At 45.8% G+C, this 21,826-nt stretch overlaps 1 protein-coding gene across 1 annotated transcript; it reads right to left on the bottom strand.

Moving 5' to 3' along the window:
• Positions 1 to 621: 621 nt before the first annotated feature.
• UBB (ubiquitin B) lies at positions 622 to 1,835 on the bottom strand. Its single transcript, XM_004092785.3, has 2 exons — positions 1,707 to 1,835; positions 622 to 1,009 (listed from the first exon to the last, which is right to left on the bottom strand). The coding sequence occupies exon 2, from the start codon at positions 1,001 to 1,003 to the stop codon at positions 770 to 772; it is 234 nt and encodes a 77-aa protein (XP_004092833.2). The 5' UTR covers positions 1,004 to 1,009; positions 1,707 to 1,835; the 3' UTR covers positions 622 to 769.
• Between the last annotated feature and the right edge of the window lie 19,991 nt (positions 1,836 to 21,826).

The following is a 21,826-nucleotide window of genomic DNA, read 5'->3' as shown; positions in this document are numbered from 1 at the left end:
TTAGGTCTAAACAGGCACATTTGCTTTCCTTCAATGTAAAGAAAATGCCTGCAATCACTTGAGCCCAGGAATGATAGCGAGCTATCATTGTGCCACTGTATACCAGTCTGGACTACAGAGCAAGACCATCTTTAAAAAAGCCTGCATATCCAACTTTTTGAGATGGAGTCTTGCTCTGTCGCCAGGCTGGAGTGCAGTGGCACGATCTCGGCTCACTGCAACCTCTGCCTCCCAGGTTCAAGTGATTCTCCTGCCTCAGCCTCCCGAGTAGCTAGGACTACAGGCAGGTGACACCACGCCTAGCTAATTTTTTTAGTAGAGACCAGGTTTCACCATGTTGGCCAGGATAGTCTCGATATCTTGACCTCGTGATCCGCCTGCCTCGGCCTCCCAACAGACTTTAAATTCGAGCTTCAGGAAGTTTGCCATTAACCCAGGATCCTAACTTGTAATGACTTACAGCAAAAAAGGCTCTTACCCCTCAGCCCACCGAAGTGTATACCAGAGTCAAGTGACTTAACTTTAGGCACATTACCAATCTCAAAATTAAATCCCTAGACATTGTCACCAGTTTTAAGTGTACCCACACATCACTAGAGAATTTCATGACAAAACACCAAGTATGCTACCATGCAACGAAACCTTTATTAACATTTTGAACAGGTTCAGCTATTACTGAAACTTGTAATTTCTAAACTTAAGTTGGGGCAAATGGCTATAGTGCAGAGTAATGCCATCACTGGGCACTGCGAATGCCAAGACTGAAGAATTAACAGCCACCCCTCAGGCGCAGGACCAGGTGCAGGGTCGACTCTTTCTGGATGTTGTAGTCAGAAAGAGTGCGGCCATCTTCCAGCTGCTTGCCTGCAAAGATGAGCCTCTGCTGGTCGGGGGGAATGCCTTCCTTATCCTGGATCTTAGCCTTCACATTTTCGATGGTGTCACTGGGCTCCACCTCAAGGGTGATGGTCTTGCCAGTAAGAGTTTTCACGAAGATCTGCATTTTCACCTAGTTTAAAAGTAAGACATAGGCGTGTCATCTCAGGATTATATTTCTTGTTTTACATCTAATATCTTTCAAAATTAGCAACTATTCCTTCAAAATGCCTTAAACACGTTAATATTCCGCAAACCTCCCCTCATTTTTACGAGGCTAAGTCACTTAACACGAAATTCGTCATTCAAGGTTTCAACGTCAACAGCGGAGAATCCAGAGCGCTAACCAAGCTTCCACAGCTTTCTCCACTAACTTCCGGATATTCAAACTCCCCCGACCGAACTCCAATCTGCGTCAAACCTAAGCACGGCGTTAGGCAAACCGAAAAAACCGAACCCACAAGACTCACCAAGTAAAAATCCCATTGAAACACAAGGGGCACCTTTCTCACCGCGATTCCAAAGTAAAGGTTTCCAGAAGCCACACAAACTACCTCTTTTCCGCCTTCCCCCCGAAGTAAACTCGACAGAATCGCTGTCAGTTAAGCGTCCGTTAGTTTCTGCCAACGCGCGCGCGCGCTAACCGCCCTCGCCCCCCTCAGGTCAACAAGGCCCACTCTCCCGGAAAGGCCCAGCGCCGCGTCACCTCGCCCTCCCCTCCCCCACGCCATCCCCTCAGCGGCCCACCCAACCCCTAGAAGCCTCCAGCTTGACCTCACCCATTCCCCCCTCTCACTACCCCCCAGGTCGCTACGGCTGCGGGCCAGTACCTGTTAGCGGATACGAAGAGCCTGCGAATCAACAACCACGTCCAAACACAACGATACACACCGAACAAAGCCCAGCCGCCACTGACTGCTGTGGTCTGGCGGAGCGCAAATTTATGTAACGAGCGTTGCGTCACTTATCACTCCTTACGTAGGCGCCGTCTCCATGCGCCGCTGAAAGTAGTTCACCGAGCCCAACCTCCCGAGACGCAGTTTAGGCTTTTCAACTGAGCCCCAAATTCTTCCTAGCCATAAGAAAGGATCCTAAAAAATTATTTCCCTTCTCCTCTATGAGCTTCTCTTCCTTCGTTAGGAAAATAAAAGAAAATTATCGGGCGGATGAATTCGAGTTAAAGAAACCTTCCTCGAAAGCTCTGGAAACTTCCTTGCAGCGCCGGCACTGATTGGTTAGGCCTGCGAAGGCGAGGTCGGCGTTGATTGGTGGGGGACGCGGTGGCTCTGTTGTTGCTGGGCTCCACCTGCGGTGGTTTAGCGCCGACGTTGCTAAGTAACTGAGTGCGCGTGCGCCGCACAGGCGCGCCGTCTTGAAAGAGGGTATTTCCGGCGGGAGAAGGAGGGGTTTTTATTTTTTTTCCTTTTTTTTTCTTTTTTTTTTTTTTCCTGAGACGGAGTTTCGCTCTTGTTTCCCAGGCTGGGGTGCAATAGCGCGATCTCCGCTCATCGCAATCTCCGCCTCCCGGGGTCAAGCGATTCTCCTGCCTCAGTTTCCCAAGTAGCTGGGATTACAGGCATGCGCCACCACGTCCGGCTAATTTTTTGTATTTTTAGTAGAGACGGGGTTTCACCATGTTGGTCAGGCTGGTCTCGAACTCCTGACCTCAGGTAATCCGCCCGCCTCGGCCTCCCAAAGTGGGCTGCCGCGCCTCAGAAGCGGGACGGCGTGGCCTCTGATGTCGCGACACCTGGTGGTGATTGTGAAGCATAATTCCCTCTCCCATGTTTTAAAAACGCGCTCCCCTGCTTGGGCTCATGGGCTGACGCCTGTAATCTCAGCACTTTGGGAGGCCGAGAAGGGTGGATCACGAGGTCAGGAGTTCAAGACCAGCCTGGCCAAGATGTTGAAACCCTGTCTCTACTAAAAATGCAAAAAAAATTAGCCGGGCGTGGTGGCGGACGCCTGTAATCCCAGCTACTTGGGAGGCTGAGGCAGATAATTGCTTGAACCCAGGAGGCAGAGATTGCAATAAGCCAAGATTGCGCCACTGTATTCCAGCCTGGCGACAGAGCGAGACTCTGTCTCAACAAACAGACAAAAAACGCGAGCGCCTGATACACTGGCCAGTTGATTTTGCTTTTTTGAGACAAAGTCTGGCTGTGTGCCCCAGGCTGGTGTGCAGTGGTGCAATCACCACTCACTGCAGCCTCGACCTCCAGGGCTCAAGTTATCCTCCCACCTCAGCCTCCCAAGTAGCTGGGACCACAGGCGTGGACCACGCCTGGCTTTTTAATTTTGTATTTATTTTTTGAGACGGAGTCTTGCTCTGTCACCCAGGCTGAAGGCCAGTGGCGTGATGCCGCTCACTGCAACCTCCGCCTACCTGGTTCCAGCGATTCTCCTGCCTCAGCCTCCTGAGTAGCTGGGATTACAGGTGCGTGTCACCGTGCCTGGCTAATTTTTGTATTTTTTAGTACAGATGGGGTTTCACCATGTTGGTCAGGCTGGTCTCGAACTCTTGACCTCAGGTGATCTGCCTGCCTCGGCCTCCCAAAGTGCTGGGATTACAGATGTGAGCCACTGTGCCTGGTCTCAATTTTTTTTTTTTTTTTTTTTTTTGGTAGATCAGAGTCTTGCTATGTTACCCAGGCTGTTACTGAACTCTTGGGCTCAAGAGATCCTCCTGCCTTGGGCTCCCAAAGTGCTAGGATTACAGGCGTGAACCACTGTGCCTGGCGGACTAGCCGCTTTTTGTTTTTGTTCGTGGTTATTGCAGGGTTGTGGAGCTTTAAATCATGCTTCTGTAGTCAGAGTGCTGTTAGTTGCATTGTATTAATCCTCATCATGGCCCGAGAACAGTCTGTAAATCTGGAGTTCAGAGTGGGACCCTCTGCGGAGACCGGGCACCTGTTGCTGAAGCCCGTCACCACCAGGCCCAGAGAGGCAAAGCTGGAGCCCATGGTGACAGTGGCTGGACTTTGCTCTGGCTCCAGCAATACCTGCAAATCCAGTCCTTCCCAGCTGTTTCTCCAAACTGGTAGGAAAAAAAAGTGCAGTTTAGGGAGCCGAAACCCCGCTTCAAAAACGGGAATTCACCTACAAGAAAGTAGCTGATACTGTTCCCATTGACGTGCTTGTTGTGCAAGGATGGGGTTAACTAGCTAGGACCAAGCGATGGGTTTCCCTACACCCTGGGTGTGGCCACTCGTCCTGCAAGGAGATAACCCAAGGAAGGTGAGTAAGGCAGATGTGTTTGGATCCTGGTGCCTGGCAGAGTCACGGGGGTGGGGTGGAAGTAAACATGAAATTGGCTGTTTTTCACGTGATACCAACCTTCATAATGTAAGAAGTAGTCTAGAAATGTGCGTATTAATACAATTAAGTAAGCATCTCTTAGAAAGGTCGCTAATTACTAAATTTCAACATACCTGAGCATAACGTTAAGAAACTATGTCGACAAATGAGCTGGTATATGAGTTAACACCTAGACGGCTTTCAGTTAAATTAACTAAAACCGGGATCTGCTGTCTACTGATGTGAATAAGCAGGAGATAGAAATAAACACTTTAAGATAATTTTGGAAGTGATTTTGAATGACTTGAGAGGTAGTTTATAAAACGTTTATTTGATTATACAAAGTATAGATTTTCCTTTTTGTTAGCCTAACAGTGATTCTGAATTTTTCACCAACCAGCAGCTCCTCCTGAATCATACATGTTGATCACAGATTGAGCTAGAAGGCAGATCACATGACTGGTATAATGACTTCACTGGGAAGTTCTAGCAGTTGCCAGAACTATAAATTAGTCATACAGGCTCCTGGTTCAATGTTTTCCCAAGGTAGGTCATTTGGTAACCTAAGATCAGGAATTTGGTAATCTGGCACAATACTTGGCACTGTGCTCAATAAATGTTTGTTCAGTGACTAAAATGCAATCTTCTCTTTTGTTCAACTGGAGAAAAGAAACTTTGTGACAGCCTTAAAACACAAAGCAAAAAGACAGTAGAGTACTGTATTTCATCTCCATAGGCAAATGCTATTTGCCTTGGCAGTTCCTTCAAAAGAAACAAAGGGGGATTGATTCTGAGATTCTAAGTGATTTTACTTGGCTAGATGCCTTTTAATAAAAATCTGTGAGAAAACTATAGTTCCACTTAAAAGTTCACAGTTGTTTTCTTGACATTATTTGGTGATATTTAAAATGTAGAATTAGTCTCTGATTTGTCAATTCCTTTGTATTTCACATTTGGCTATTCAATACAATTATGTAATGAACTCCTAATTTATTACAAGCAAGTTAGAAACTTTGATATTGAATGCCCAAGGGAACACAGAGCAAAATCTGTACTGTTTTCATGTTAGGCCTCAAAAGTACAGAAATCTATCCATTAAAAAATAGCTACTTTGGGCAGATTGCCGTGGCTCACGCCTGTAATCCCAGCACTTTGGGAGGCTAAGGCAGGTGGATTGCTTGAACCCAGGAGTTCACAACCAGCCTGGCCAACATGGCAAAACCCCATCTCTACTAAAACTACAAAAATTAGCTGGGCGTGGTGACGCACACCTGTGTTCCCAACTACTTGGGAGGCTGAGGCATGAGAATCCCTTGAACCCAGGAGGTGGAGGTTGCAGTAAGCTGAGATCACGCCACTGCACTCCAGCCTGGGCGACAGAGTGAGACTCCATCTCAAATACAAACAAACAAAAAATAGCTACTTTAAATGTTTTTAACATTTTTATTTATTTATTTATTATCTATTTTAGAGTATCTGTTGCCCAGGCTGGAGTGCAGTGGTGCAATCATAGCTTACTTCAGCCTCCAACTCCTGGGCTCAAGCGATTCTCCTGTGTCAGCCTTCCAAGTAGGTGGGATTACACACAAGTTGCTCTGCCTGGCTACAATATTTTTATCATGAAATATTACATAAATACATGAAAGCTGGAGGTAATATAGCAAAAACCATATAATCCCCAATTTGCTTAAGCATTTAAAAACCTTTATTTTTGGCCAGGCGCGGTGGCTCAGCCTGTAATCTCAGCACTTTGGGAGGCCGGATCACCTGAGGACAGGAGGTGGATCACCTGAGGTCAGGGGTTCGGAACCAGCCTGGCCAACGTGGCGAAACCCTGTCTCTACTAAAATACAAAATTACCCGGCCATGGTGGTGCATGCCTGTAATCCCAGCTACTTGGGAAGCTGAGACAGGAGAATCGCTTGAACCTGGGAGGCGGAGGTTGCAGTGAGCCAAGATCGTGCCATTGCACTCCAGCCTGGGCAACAAGAGCGAAACTCCGTCTCAAAAAAAAAAAAAAAAAAACTTTATTTTTTTTTTTATTTTTATTTTTTGAGATGGAGTCTCACTCTTTTGCCCAGGCTGGAGTGCAGTGGCGCGATCTCGGCTTACTTCAAGCTCTGCCTCCTGGGTTCATGCCATTCTCTTGCCTCAGCCTCCAGAGTAGCTGGGACTACAGGTGCCTGCCACCAGGCCCGGCTAATTTTTTTGTGTTTTTTTAGTAGAGACGGGGTTTCACTGTGTTAGCCAGGATGGTCTCGATCTCCTGACCTCGTGATCCACCTGCCTCAGCCTCCCAAAGTGCTAGAATTACAGGTGTGAGCCACCGCGCCCAGCCATGTGCAACAGATCTCTGGCACTTTTTCATCTTGTAAAACTGAAGCTCTGTCCACACTGAACAATAACTCCCTTTTCCCCCTCCTCCCAACCCTGGCATCCACCATTCTACTTTCTGTCTCTATGAGTTTGACCACTTTAATGCCTCATGTATGTGGAATAGTACAATATTTGTCTTTGTGTTACTGGCTTATTTAATTATTTATTTTTGAGACAGGGCCTTGCTTTGTTACCTAGGCTGGAGTGCGGTGGTGCGAACGTGACTCACTACAGCCTCAACCTCCCAGGCTCAAGTGATCCTCCTGGCTTAGCCCCACAAGTAGCTGGGGCTATAGGCACACATCACCATACCAGGCTAATTTTTTTGTATTTTTTGTAGAGATGGGGTTTCACCATGTTGCCCAGGCTGGTCTCAAACTCCTGAGTTCAAGCGATTTCCAACCTCGGCCTCCCAAAGTGTTGGGATTGCAGATATGAGCCACCATGCCTGGGCTGGCTTATTTCATTTAGCATAATGTCCTCAAGGTTCATCCATGTTTTAGCATGTGACAGAATTTCCTTCTTTTTTTTTTTGTTTTTTGAGACAGAGTGTTGCTCAGTCGCCCAAGCTGGAGTGCAGTGGCGAGATCTCAGCTCACTGCAGCTACTGTCTCTTGGGTTCAAGTGATTCTCCCATCTCAGCCTTCCAAGTAGCTGGGATTACAGGCACCTGCCATCATGCCCAGCTAATTTTTTTTGTATTTTAGTAGAGACGGGGGTTTCACCATGTTGGCCAGGCTGGTCTTGAACTCCTGACCTCAAGTAATTTGCCCGTCTCAGCCTCCCAAAGTGCTAGGATTACAGGTGTGAGCCACCGCACCCGGCCTCCCTTTTTAAGAGTGATATTCCCTTGTATCTACTGCATTTTCTTTATCTATTCATCTGTTGATGGACACTTGGGTTATTTCTACATTTTAGCTATTGTGAATAGTACTGTAATGAACATGGGTGTACAAATATCTGTTCAAGTCCTTACTTTCAGATCTTTTTGGGTATATACCCAGAAGTGGAATTGCTGGACCATACGGTAATTCAATGTAAAAAAAAAATTTTTTTTTTGAGACAGGGTCTTGCTTTGTTGCCCAGGCCAAAATGCAGTGGCACAATGACAGCTCACTGCAGCCTCGATGTCCCAGGCTCAAGGGATCCTTCCACGTCAGCTCCCAGAGTAGCTGGGACTATAGGCATGTACCACCATGCCTGGCTAATCTTTAAATTTTTTGTAGAGACAGGAGTCTCACTGTGTTGCCTAGGCTGGTCTCAAACTTCTGGCCCCAAGCAATCCTCCCATCTCAGCCTGCCAAAGTGCTGAGATTACAGGTGCAAGCCACAGTGCCTGGCCCAAAATGGTGGCTCTCGTCTGTAATCCCAGCACTTTGGGAGGCCAAATTAGGAGGATCAGTTGAACTCAGGAGTTTGAGACCAGCCTGGGCAACATAGTGAGACCTTGTCTCTGTAAAAAAATGTTTTTAATTTAAAATTTTATTTTTTTCTTTCTCAAAATGCAGAAAAGATCAATTTTTAATTTTTGAGAAATCACCATACTGTTTTCCGTAGAAGTTGCACCATTTTTTTCTTTCTTTCCTTTTTTTTTTTTTTTTTTTTTTTTTTTTTTTTTTTTTTGAGGTACAGTTTCTCTTCTTGCCCAGGCTGGAGTGCAATGGCACAATCTTGGCTCGCTGCAACCTCCACCTTCCGGGTTTAAGTGATTCTCCTGCCTCAGCCTCCCAAGTAGCTGGTATTACAGCATGCACCACCATGCCCCACTAATTCTTTGTATTTAGTAGAGACGAGGTTTCACCATGTTGGTCAGGCTGGTCTCAAACTCTTGACCTCAGGTGATCCACCCGCCTTGACCTCCCAAATTGCTGGGATTACAGGTGTGAGCCACCATGCCCGGCATTTTTTTTTTTTTTCGAGACGGAGTCTCGCTCTGTTGCCCAGGCTGGACTGAAGTGTTGCGTTCTCAGCTCACTGAAACCTCTGCCTACGGGATTCAAGCGATTCTCCTGCCTCAGCCTCCCGAGTAGCTCGACTACAGGCACCCGCCACCATGCCTGGCTAATTTTTTTTATTTTTTATTTTTAGTAGAGACAGGGTTTCACCATATTGGTCAGGCTAATCTCAAACTCCTGACCTTGTGATTTGCCCACCCTGGCCTCCCAAAGTACTGGGATTACAGGCATGAGCCACCGTGCCCAGCCTGATTTACTGATTTTTAACCTTTGGTTTCCTTATCTGTAAAGAAAAAAATGTGGACTAGATGTCATCCTACCTTGTCAAATTAAGGTGAGTCTTAAATCTTTGCCTTTTTGCCTAGTTTCCATTGCTCTTTTCAGAGCTGCCCTTTGGGATACTGAGATTTTATTTTTTCCTATACTTTTCTAGGGAATTCTCAAGCCTCGTCAACAAACCAAGAAACTGAGGCTTGCTGTAGCAATTTCCCAAGCTGTCAGAAAGTTATGTTACGGCTGGGCATGGTGGCTCACACTTGTAATCCCAGCATGTTGGGAGGCCGAGGTGGGTGAATTCCTTGAGCTCAGGAGTTTGAGACTAGTCTGAGCAACATGGAGAAACCCCATCTCTACAAAAATACAAAACAGTTAGCTGGGTGTGGTGGCATGCACCTGTAGTCCTGGCTACCTGGGATGCTGAGGTGGGAGGATTGCTTGAGCCCAGGAGGTGGAGGTTGCAGTCAGCCGAAATAGGACATTTAAACATAGATTAGAAATAGGACATTTAAACATAGATTAGATCGGGCACGGTGGTTCACACCTGTAATCCCAGCACTTTGGGAGGCCAAGGCGGGCAGATCACTTGATGCCAGGAGTTGAGACCAGCCTGGCCAACATGGTGAAACCTGGTCTTTACTAAAAGTACAAAAAATTAGCTGGGTGTGGTGGCGGGTGCCTGTAATCCCAGCTACTTGTGAGGCTGAGGCAGGAGAATCTCTTAAACCCGGAAGGTGGAGGTTTCAGTGAGCCCAGATTATGCCACTGCACTCCGACCTGGGTGACAGAGCGAGACGCATTAGATGTATGGCCAGCTGTGTTGCATTTAAACATAGATTACACTTACAGGACCATATATATGCATATATATATATATATATAAAACAATCTCTGATACATAGAGAAATTTGTTTATCTCACATTTGAAATGCAGTGATTATATATATTAAATCAGCCTTTATATTATGTTCTCATTAATGTGTATATATTACAACACATTTACAACCATTATCGTAAATTCCTCCAGCCAGCTATTCCTGGGCACTGTATGCTCTTGAAGTTTGAATCCTGAGCCAAGAGAAAGATACTAGGTCATTCATCCAGTCAGCAGACATTTGTTGAGCAAGTTCTGGGTGTGGGAGGCATTTGGATTGCTGACTGAGACAAGATATGGACTCCACCCAAGAGAACCATGGTCTTAGTGCCCATAAGGGGGTCACTGTGAGGACTAAGAGTATCCACCTTAAGGAGGTGTTGGAGAATTCAATGAGTTAATTCATGTCGAGAGTTTATTAATTTATTTATTTATTTTTATTTTTGAGATACAGTTTCGTTCTGACTTGTGCAGTGGCACAATCTCGGCTCACTGCAGCCTCCGCCTCACGGGTTCAAGTGATTCTCCTGTCTCAGCCTCCTGAGTATCTGGGATTACAGGCATGCACCACCACACCTGGCTGACTTTTGTATTTTTAGTAGAGACAGGGTTTCACCATATTGGCCAGGCTGGTCTCAAACTCCTGACCTCAGGTGATCTGCCTGCCTCAGCCTCCCAAAGTGCTGGGATTACAGGCGTGAGCCACTTGGCCAAGTTTTTGAGGATTAAATGGACCTGCCTCATATGGTTGCATTAATATGGCTAAAATACTTAGAACAGATCCTGGACATTGAAAGCACTCAATAAATACTAGCTGTGTAAAAAGCTAACTGATTACTGACTGAGACAGACCAATCAGAGGCACATACAGACTTCTGTGGAGGCACAGAGGAGGAAGGAGCCATTTAGCTCTCTGGAGTAGGTCAGGAGGGGAACCAGAACATTTCAGAGAAGGCATTATTTAGAAACCCAGTCACAAGGCAGGAGGGAATAGGTGAAAGATGAGAAAGCATGGATTATTGAGGAAATAGTGGGGAGCAATTTACAGCTGGAATTTAGGGCAGCTGCTTGTGGACCTGTGGTTTTCCACGGGAGAAGTAGCCAGGGCTCAACTCTCCGGCAGCCTCGTCATCTCCAGCCATCCTGGCCATCTGTAGTTCGTAGGAAACACCAGGTTTTTTCCCACTTGTGGACCTTTGCAACCCATGTTTCCTTTGCCTAGAACTCTTCTTATGGCCATTTCTGTTTCATCTTTTAGGCAGAATAAACCTTCTCTGACATCCACCTCTGCTCCTGTGACTCAGTCACAACACCCGGGTTATTTCTTTCTCAACAATTTCGTATTAGGCTGGGTGCCAGTGGCTCATGCCTGTAATCCCAGCATTTTGGGAGGCCGAGGTGGCCAACCCGGCCAACATGGTGAAACCCTGTGTCTATTAAAAATACAAAAATTAGCTAGGTGTGGTGGTGGACCCCGTCTCTACTAAAAATGTAAAAATTAGCTGAGCGTGGTGGTGGGCACCTGTAATTTCAGCTACTTGGGAGGCTGAGGCAGGATAATCATTTGAACCCGGGAGGCAGAGGTTGGAGTGAGCCAAGATCGCACCGCTGCCCTCCAGCCTGAGTGACAGAGCAAGACTCCGTCTCAAAAAAAAGAACGGGCTGGGCGCTGTGGCTCACGCCTGTAATCCCAGCACTTTGGGAGGCCGAGGCGGGCTGATCATGAGGTCAGGAGATCGAGACCATCCTGGCTAACACAGTGAAACCCCGTCTCTACTAAAAATACAGAAAATTAGCCTGGTGTTGTGGCAGGCGCCTGTAGTCCCAGCTACTCGGGAGGGTGAGGCAGGAGAATGGCGTGAACCCGGGAGGCGGAACTTGCAGTGAGCCGAGATCGTGCCACTGCACTCCAGCCTGGGTGACAGAGCGAGACTCCGTCTCAAAAAATATAAAAGAACAATTTTGTATTTGTCCAATCCATAACTTTACTGCTTGATTGGTTGCTTATCTCTCTGTTTTCCCCTAAGTGGAATGTAAACTCCACGAGGGTACAGGCCTTGTCTATCTAGTTTATCACCATATCTCCACACATAGCCAGCTGGCATAGTGACTCCTACATAATCAGCACTTAGTAAATATTTATTTTTAATTAATTTTTTTTTTTTGAGACAGGGTCTTACTCTGTCACCCAGGCTGGAGTGCAGTAGCAATCACTGCAGCTTCAACCTCTCAGGCTCAAGGGATCCACCCTCAGCCTCCCAAGTAGCTGGGACTACAGACACACACCACCATGCTCAGCTAATTTTTCATATATATGTATATATATATATATATATTTGCAGAGATAAGAGTTTTGCCATATTGCCCAGACGGGTCTTGAACTGTGGGACTCAAGTGATCCACCCACCTCGGCTTCCCAAAGTGTTAGGATTATAGACATGAGCCACCGTGCCCAGCCAGTAAATATTTATTGAAAGAATGAATGACAAATGAAGGGCCCACCTTGCTATATTAAGAACTTAAGACTTCTTCCTGTGTACTGCATGGGAATGACATGATCAGATTTCTATTTTAGAATGATAACTTGGTGACATCATAGCAGGTGATTAGAAGGAAGATTAGATTACAGCACGTCAGAGATTGTGGCATTTGTCCAAGCAGGATGTGATGAGCATCTGTAAGTAGGCTGAGTCTACAAAAGCCAGTATCCCTAAAGAAAGCAGGAGGAAGGAACTGATAAAGTCAAATAAAAACAGAGCATTGTTTACTTGTGTTTATTTATTATTTATTTATTTATTTATTTATTTATTTATTTTTAGAGTCTCACTGTGTAGCTCAGGCTGGAGTGCAGTGGGGAGATCTCGGCTCACTGCAACCTCCGCCTCCCGGGTTCAAGTGATTCTCCTGCCTCAGCCTCCCGAGTAGCTGGGATTACAGGCACATACCACCACACCCGGCTAATTTTTTGTATTTTTAGTAGAGATGGGGTTTCACCATGTTGGCCAGGCTGGTCTTGAACTCCTGACCTCAAGTGATCTACCTGCCTTGGCCTCCCAAATTTTGGGATTACAGACATGAGCCACTGCGCCTGGCCTTGTTTACTTGTATTTAGTTCTTGTTCTAGAAGAGATCCAAGATAACTGAATTAAATATATTTATAACAAAATAAAATAAAGGTAAGTGGACAAGGAACATGTACAAAGGGAGAGGAAAAGAGAAAATGCAGTTAGGAATGAGATTAGCATACAAAATGCTAGTTTTGAATTTTTTCCTTTGCTAGAGGTACGCCATAGATTTAGGGGGGTTTTGGGGGAGGTTTTTGGTTTTTTTCCCCCAGCCAGTGCAAAGAGAGGGGCACATAATTAATAAGTTCATGTGATTAAAAAATGAATTGTAGGCTGGGTGTGGTGGCTCACACCTGTAATCCCAGCACTTTGGGAGGCCAAGGCAGGCAGATTTTTTGAAGTCAGGAGTTTGAGATCAGCCTGGCCGACATGGTGAAACCGTGTCTCTACTAAAAATACAAAAATTAGCCCAGCATGGTGGTGCTCGCCTGTAGTCCCAGCTACTCGGGAGGCTGAGGCAAGAGAATCGCTTGAACCTGGGAGGTGGAAATTGCAGTGAGCTGAGATCTCACCACTGCACTTCAGCCTGGGTGACAAAGCAAGACTCTGTCTCAAAAAAATAATAATAATAATTATAGCCGGGTGCAGTGGCTCATGCCTCTAATCCCAGCACTTTGGGAGGCCAAGGTGGGCAGATCACGAGGTCAGGAGATTGAGACCATCCTGTCCAACATGGTGAAACACCGTCTCTACTGAAAATACAAAAATTAGCTGGGCGTGGTGGCACGCACCTGTAGTTCCAGCTACCTGGGAGGCTGAGGCAGGAGAATTGTTTGAACCTGGGAGGCGGAGGTTGCAGTGAGCCGAGATCATGCCATTGCACTCCAGCCTGGTGACAGAGTGAGACTCCGTCTCAAAAAAATAATAATAATAAAATAAAATAAAATAAAAAAGAATTGTAGGATATACAATGGAATACTACTCAGTAGTAAAAAGAAATGAACCATTGATACACATAACATAGATGAATCTCAAAATAATTATGCTGAGTGAAACAACCCAGACCAAAAAAGGGTATAAGCTATATGATTTCATTCCATATCAAATTCTAGAAAATGCAAACTAATAAAAGAGAAAGCAGATCAGTGATCACTTGAGGATGGAGGCAAGAAGGAGGAATGAGATGGGATGGGTTATAAAAGGCAGGAAAAACTTTTAGGGGTGAGGAAAATGTTTATCATCTTGATTATGGTGATAATTTCACAGGTATAAGCATATATAGAAATGTATCTGTTTATATGCGGTAAATACATGCAACTTAACTGTGTATTAGTTATCCCCAATAAAGCTAGAAAAAATTGAGACAAACCTCTGGCAAAGCAGTCTTAGACACAGCTCAGGTAAACCCTCAATGAGCATGAAGGTATCTCAGTAAGTAAAAGTAAAAGACTTTTTTTTTTATTATTATTATTTCTTTTTTAAATTTTTTCAGACCTGGTCAACAGGAAGTAATTTTTTTTTTTTGATGGTGCCTCAGTCTGCTGCCCAGGCTGGAGTACAGTGGCGCCATCTCAGCTCACTGCAACCTCCGCCTCTGAGGTTCAAGCAATTCTCCTGCCTCAGCCTCCTGAGTAGCTGGGACTACAGGTGCATGCCAACATGCCTGGCTAATTTGTGTATTTTTAGTAGAGATGGGTGTATGAATCAGGGTTCTCCTAGAGGGACAGAACTAATAGGATGTATATGTAGACACACACATAACGGGGTTATATATGAGTGTGTGTGTGTGTGTGTGTGTGTGTATATATATATATATACACACACACACAATGGAGAGTTTATTAACTATTAACTTACAGGTTAGTACGTTATTAAGGTCCCACAATAGGCTGTCTGCAAGCTGAGGAGCAAGGAGAGCCAGTCCCAGTCCCAAAACAGGAACTTGGAGTCTGATGTTCGAGGTCAGGAAACATCTAGCACAGGAGAAAGATGTAGGCTGGGGCCAGGGTTGATGGTTCACACCTGTAATCCTAACACTTTGGGAGGCCGAGGTGGGCAGATCACCTGAGATCAGAAGTTCAAGACCAGCCTGGCCAAAATGGGGAAATCCCACCTCTACTAAAAATATAAAAAATAGCCGGGTGTCATGGTGGGCACCTGTAATCCCAGCTACTCAGGAGTCTGAGGCAGGAGAATTGCTTGAACCTGAGAGGCGGAGGTTGCAGTGAGCTGACATCAAGCCACTGCACTCCGGCCCAGGCGACAGAGTGAGACTCTGTCTCAAAAATAAAAAAGAAAGATGTAGCCTGGGAGGCCAGGCCTGTCTCTCCTTTTCATGTTTTCCTGCCTGCTTTATATTCACTGGCAGCTGATTAGATCATGCCCACCAGATTGAGGGTGGATCTGCCTTCTCCAGCCCACTGACTCAAATGTTAATCTCTGTTGGCAATACCCTCACAGACAAACCCAGGATCAATATTTTGTATCCTTCAATCCAATCAAGTTGACACTCAGTATTAACCATCACAATGGGGTTTCACCATGTTGGCCAGGCTGGTCTTGAACTCCTGACCACGGATGATCCACCCACCTCGGCCTCCCAAAGTGGTGGGATTACAGGCGTGAGCCACCTCGCCCAGCCTAGGAAATAATTTTTTGTTGTTGTTGTTGAGATGAAGTTTTGCTCTTGTTGCCCAGGCTGGAGTGCAGTGGCACAATCTCGGCTCACCGCAACCTCCGCCTCTTGGGTTGAAGTGATTCTCCTGCCTCGGCCTCCTGAGTAGCTGGGATTACAGGCATGTACCACCACGCCCAGCTAATTTTGTATTTTTAGTAGAGACGAGGTTTTTCCATGTTGGCTAGGCTGGTCTCGAACTCCCAACTTCAGGTGATCTGCCTGCCTTGGCCTCCCAAAGTGCTGGGATTACAGGCGTGAGCCACCACGTCTGGCCGACTTTTTTTTTTTTTTTTAAACAAGATCTCACTGAGTCACCTAGGCTGGAGTGCAGTGGTATATTCATAGTTCACTGCAACCTTGAACTCCAGGGTTCAGGCAATTCCCACCTCACCCTCCCAAGTAGCTAGGACACAAGGATAAGCCATCTTGCCTACTTTTTTTTTTTTTTTAAGTAGAGACGAGGTGTCTTCCTATGTTGTCCAGACTAGTCTCAAACTCCTGGCGTCAAGTGATCCTTTCACCTTGACCTCCTAAAGTGTCGGGATTATAGCCATAAGCCACTGCGTCCGGCCTGTTTTAAAAATAGAAATTGACAAGCTGTTCCTAAAATTTATATGTAAATGGAGAGGACCTGGAATAGCCAAACTATTATTTTAAAAAGGTAAGACTGGGCACGGTGGCTCACGCCTATAATCCCAGTACTTTGGGAGGCAGAGGAGGGTGGGTCACCTGAGGTTAGGAGTTCAAGACCAGCCTGGCCAACATGTGAAACCCTCTCTACTAAAAACACAAAAATCAGCCTGGTGTGGTGGCACATGCCTATAATCCCAGCTACTCGGGAGGCTGAGGAAGGAGAATCGCTTGAACCTAGGAGCCGGAGGTTGCAGTGAGACGAGATGGTGCCACTGCACTCCAGCCTGGGTGACAGAGTGAGACTCTGCCTCAAAATATATAAATAAATAAATTTAAATAAACTCATGACAAGATGCCATTTCACAACCTATATATGGGGAAAAAAAAATTAAAGCCAGGTGTGGTGGCTCACACCTGTAATTCCAACATTTTAAGAGGCTTAGGTGGAAGAATCACTTGAGGCTGAGAGTTTAACAGCCTGGGCAACATAGTGAGGCCCCCATTTCCAGAAAAAAAAAAACCAATAAAATTAAAAATTCAGACAATATCAAGTGAAGGGTAGGATGTAGAGCAATAGGAACTCTCTCCCACTGCTGGCAAGACTGTAAACTGGTATAACCCCTGTAGAAACAAAATTGAATATGCACATATCCTAGATACAGCAATCCAACTGCAGTTATTATAAAAGAAAAATTGTCCTAAACCTGGCTTGGGGTGGAATATATTTGGGTAATGTAATTCATAACCTCCTCAAGGAAGACAGTAGTATTCCTAATAAAATATTTGGGCCAGGAATGGTGGCTGATGCCTGTAATCCCAGCGCTCTGGAAGGCCAAGTTGGGAGGATCACTTGAGGCTAGGAGTTTGAGACCAGTCTGGACAACATAGCAAGACCCTCCTTCTCCATAAAACTTAAAAAAATTCCCTCGTGTGGTGGCATGCGCCTGTAGTCTTAACTATTTGGTGGTTGAGGCAGGAGGATCCTTGAGCCCAGGAGTCAAGGCTACAGTGAGCTATGATCATACCACTGCTCTCCAGCCTGGGTGACAGAGGGAGATTCTGTCTCCCACCCTGCCCCCCAACAAAAAATTTAAGCAATTTTTTTTTTTTTTTTTTTTTGAGACAGAGTCTCACTCTGTTGCCTAGGCTGGAGTGCAGTGGCGCAATCTATCTCAGCTCACTGCAACCTCTGCATCCCGGGTTTAAGCAATTCTCCTGCCTCAGCCTCCTGAGTAGCTGGGATTACAGGCGCACACCACCACGCACGGCTAATTTTTGTATTTTTTTTTTTTTTTTTTTTTTTTTTTTTTTTTTTTTTTTTTGAGACGGAGTCTCGCTCTGTCGCCCAGGTTGGAGTGCAGTGGCGCAATCTCGGCTCACTGCAAGCTCCGCCTCTCGGGTTCACGCCATTCTCCTGCCTCAGCCTCTCCGAGTAGCTGGGACTACAGGCGCCCGCCACCACGCCCGGCTAATTTTTTTTTGTATTTTTAGTAGAGACAGGTTTCACCATGTTGGTCAGGCTGGTCTCAAACTCCTGACCTCGTGATCCGCCCGCCTTGGCCTCCCAAAGTGCTGGGATTACAGGTGTGAACCACCGTGCCTGGCCTGAAGCAATTTTTTGATAGTTTGTAATCAAATTAAGACCTCTCCTGAGAAGCTAGATACCCACTCACCAAGATGATTATCAGCTGTCAGTCAAGAGTCTAAAGATCTTTAATTAGGCATTTCTTTTGTATACAGTCTAAACAGTGATTATGTAGTCATTTTCCCCCATTGTTTCTACCAAGAGAGAAATCTTTGACTTAGTCCGTTAGAGGCCTTTGTTCTTGTAGCGAGACTATAGTGAAACTTTGTCACATGTTCATAATCAAATTGCCTGAAAGTATTTTTATTTTTAAATGTTTTCTACTGTTTATTTTTTGAGGCAGGGTCTTGCTCTGTCGCCCAGGCTGGAGTGCACTGGCATGATCATAGCTCACTGCAGCCTTGCCTTCCCGGGCTCAAGTGATCCTCCCTCCTCTGCTTCCCAAATAGCTGGGACCACAGGCATGCACCACCACACCTGGCTAATTTATTTTGTTGTTGTTGTTGCAACAGAAGTCTCACTATGTTGCCTAGGCTGCTGTTGAATTCCTGGGCTTAAGTGATCCTCCTGTCTCGGCCTCCCAAAGTGTTGAGATTACAGGCGCGAACCACCCTGCCTGGCTGAAAAGATATTTAAACACCTCATACTCTAGAGAATCTCTTTCACATGTGTGCCAGGAGAGATGAACAAGAATGTTTATATCAGCATTATTCAGAATAGCAATAACTGTAAACATATATTCTATCAACAGAAAAATGGACAATTGTAGAAGGTTCATCCTGTGCAACAATGAATACATATCAACTCTAGGATATACATCAATATGCATGAATCACAAAAGAAAAGTCTCAGAAGAACGCACGCATTATTCGTTAGCTTATATAATGAGTTCAAAAACGGATGACACCGCAGGGCATGGTGGTTCACACCTGTAATCCTAGCACTTTGGGAGGCCAAGGCAGACCAGTCACCTGAGGTCAGGAGATTGGTCAGTTCAAGACCAGCCTGGCCAACCTGGTGAAACCCCCTCCCTACTAAAAATAAAAAAATTAGCTGGGTGTAGTGGCACGAGCCTGTAGTCCTAGCTAGTCAGGAGGCTGTGGCAGGAGAATTGCTTGAACACGGGAGGTGGAGGTTGCAGTGGGCCGAGATCACCCCACTGTACTCCAGCCTGGGAGACAGAGTGAGACTCCGTCTCAATAAATAAATAAATAAATAAATAATAAAATAAAATAAAATAAAATTGGCCAGGCATGGTGGCACGTGCCTGTAATCCCAGGCTCTCAGGAGGCTGAGGCAGGAGAATCACTTGAATCCAGGAGGCGGAGGTTGCAGTGAGCCAAGATCGCACCACTGCACTCCAGCCTGGGTGACAGAGTGAAACCCTGTCTCAAAAAACCCCCCAAGAAACCAGATGAGACTAAATGTTATTTAGATATATGTACTTACATGTGATAAAGATGAGCACAAAAGTCAGAAGAGTGGTTACCTCTTGAGGAGTGGTGAGGGGATGATGGGGCACATCAGAGAAATTGATAAAGCTCCATTGCTTGTAATAGTTGGACATTCTTATTTGAATTCTACATGTACGTGATATACATTAGTATAGCAATAAAGAGTTAAAATCACTCTTGCTGCTGTGAGGATGTAGTTTGGGAGGTGGTGGGGGGAGATTCTGATGAGTTCAGTGGATGTGGGAAGAAGTTCAGGACATCTGAGGTCATTATCCATCGTTTTGTTTTGAGCTCTACCACTTGCTAGCTGTGTGACCCTGAGTGAGTTACTTACACTCACCCTCAATTTTCTCAGCAGAAAAATGTGGACAATAAAAATGCTTGCCTTTTTGTGAAGATTGTTAGACAAAGTTTGCAAAGTTCATCTCAGCACAATGCCTGGTGCTTAGTAAACAGTCAGGACTACAACATAGGGCTGCACAGGAAGAAGGGATTTTTTTTTCTAATTCACTCAGAGGCATTGACAAAGATTCTTTGCTTGGACAAACTTCAGTTAGGCTTCTGAACCTTCTCCAGAGGCCCATCTGTGCACTTCCTTGTAAATCCAGTTTTAGCAAAAGAACTCTGCTAAGTGATTTTAGCCAGAACCCTGTATCTTGATATCTGATCATCTTCAATATCTGATTAGGTTTCTCATCCCCCATCATCCTCCAGCTGATGTTGGGTCACCTTGGCCTGTCTTCAGCAAGAATCCTGTTAGGTGGGTTTGGCCAGAATCCCCCTTACTCCTCTTAGTAATTTTCCATCCACTGACCTCCACCCTGCTCCTTGGCTGTAAATCCCCACTTGCCCATGCTGTATTTAGAGTTGAGTCCAATCTTTTTCCCCTATAGCAAAATCCCATTACAGTGGTTCCTATACCCATCTGGATGGTCCCAGATAAAGTCTTGCTTACTGTCCTTTAACAAGTATTATTGAATAACTTTAACAGCATCAGGCAGCTTGCCAAGTTCTGGGCCTAATAGGTTGTGTCTGTCCAGGAGAGGCTTCTTTTTCTTCTTGGCACAAAGGTTAGTGGTGCCCCTGAAAATGCTGAGAAAAATAACATTTACCACAAGCATGCTGATAAGAGGGATATAAATATTGAGATAAATAATACCATCAGGGAAAGAAATAAGGCCTGCCACATGAGCTGAGAAATTTGAGTGCTCCTGCTATGGTTGAGAACCTGCCAGTCCACCCTAAACTCCGTCAAAGTCTTTCCCCACTTGTATGAGGCTGGAGTAGCTTGGCGGCCTCTCAAGCCTGAGGGTACAAAATAGTGCCCCCTAGTTAATTGCATTAACTCTGTCACTGCCCGGTATGTATGACACATGTCTCCTGCCCCCTAGTGGCTGTTGTGGATTCTGCACACTCCCTGGAGCTAAACAAGAATTCTGTTTCTGGAGGGAGCCTTACCGAGTATAGCTCAAAACAAGCACAGACAGATCCAATCTGAAAAGCACATTTGCATATGAAGGTACCATTATTTACTCTCTTATGCTTCTGTATTTCTAGCAGCCCTGCCCGCCCCCCCATAGGAACTTACAGAGCAGTGCTTTAGAGAAAAGCAAATCAAACACGCCATACCATTTTCAGATTCCCTTAAAATCCTATACAGATTTACCAGGATTTTTTTTTCCCCTTTGGAGTTGAGTGTTGCATCTGTTCTCCTTCTGAGAACACATCACATGCCAGATCTGTTTCTCCTTATCCTGAGTCACCAGAGACTTCCTCATGTTGGTTTTAGGGGCCTAAGCTGGAGCCAAAAATGCCCACTTGAACATTTTTGTCAGGCCGGGCGCGGTGGCTCACACCTGTAATCCCAGCACTTTGGGAGGCCGAGGCAGGCGGATCACCTGAGGTCGGGAGTTCGAGACCAACCTGACCAACATGGAGAAACCTGTCTCTACTAAAAATACAAAATTAGCTGAGTGTGGTGGTGTATGCCTGTAATCCCAGCTACTCGGGGGGACTGAGGCAGGAGAATTGCTTGAACCCAGGAGGAATAGGTTGCAGTGAGCTGAGATCGCACCATTGCACTCCAGCCTGGGCAACAGAGCAAGACTCCAACTCAAAAAAAAAAATTCAGCTGGGTGCAGTGGCTTATGTCTGTAATCCTAGCACTTTGGGAGGCCAAGATGGGTGGATCAATTGAGCCCAGGAGCTCGAGACCAGCCTGGGCAACAAGGCAAAATTCCATCTTTACAAAAAAAATTAGTGAGTAGTGGTAGCCTGCATCTGTGGTCCTAGCTACTTGGGGGGCTGGGGCGGGAGGATCCCCTGAGCTGGGGAGGTCGAGGCTGCAGTGAGCTGAAATCTTGCCACTGCACTCCAGCCTGGGCACCAGTGAGGCCCTGTCTCAAAAAATTTTTTTTATTTTTTAAATTGTGAAAAACACATACATACACAAAAGGTTGGGCACGGTGTCTCACACCTGTAATCCCAAAACTTTGGGAGGCTGAGGCGGGCAGATCACCTGAGGTCAGGAGTTCGAGACCAGACTGGCCAACATATAGTGAAACCCCATCTCTACTAAAAAATAAGAAAATTAGCTGGGTGTGGTGGTGCACTCCTGTAGTCTCAGCTACTTGGGAATCTGAGGCAGGAGAACTGCTTGAACCTGGGAGGTGGAGGTTGCAGCAAGCCGAGATCACGCCATTGCACCCCAGCCTGTGCAACAGGAGAAGACTCCGTCTCTCTCTCAAAAAAAAACAAC

The sequence above is a fragment of the Nomascus leucogenys genome, chromosome 19 (genome assembly GCF_006542625.1).
Source record: "Nomascus leucogenys isolate Asia chromosome 19, Asia_NLE_v1, whole genome shotgun sequence".
In the NCBI taxonomy this organism is placed as follows: Eukaryota; Metazoa; Chordata; class Mammalia; order Primates; family Hylobatidae; genus Nomascus; species Nomascus leucogenys.
This window is presented reverse-complemented; position numbering and strand designations above follow the sequence as displayed.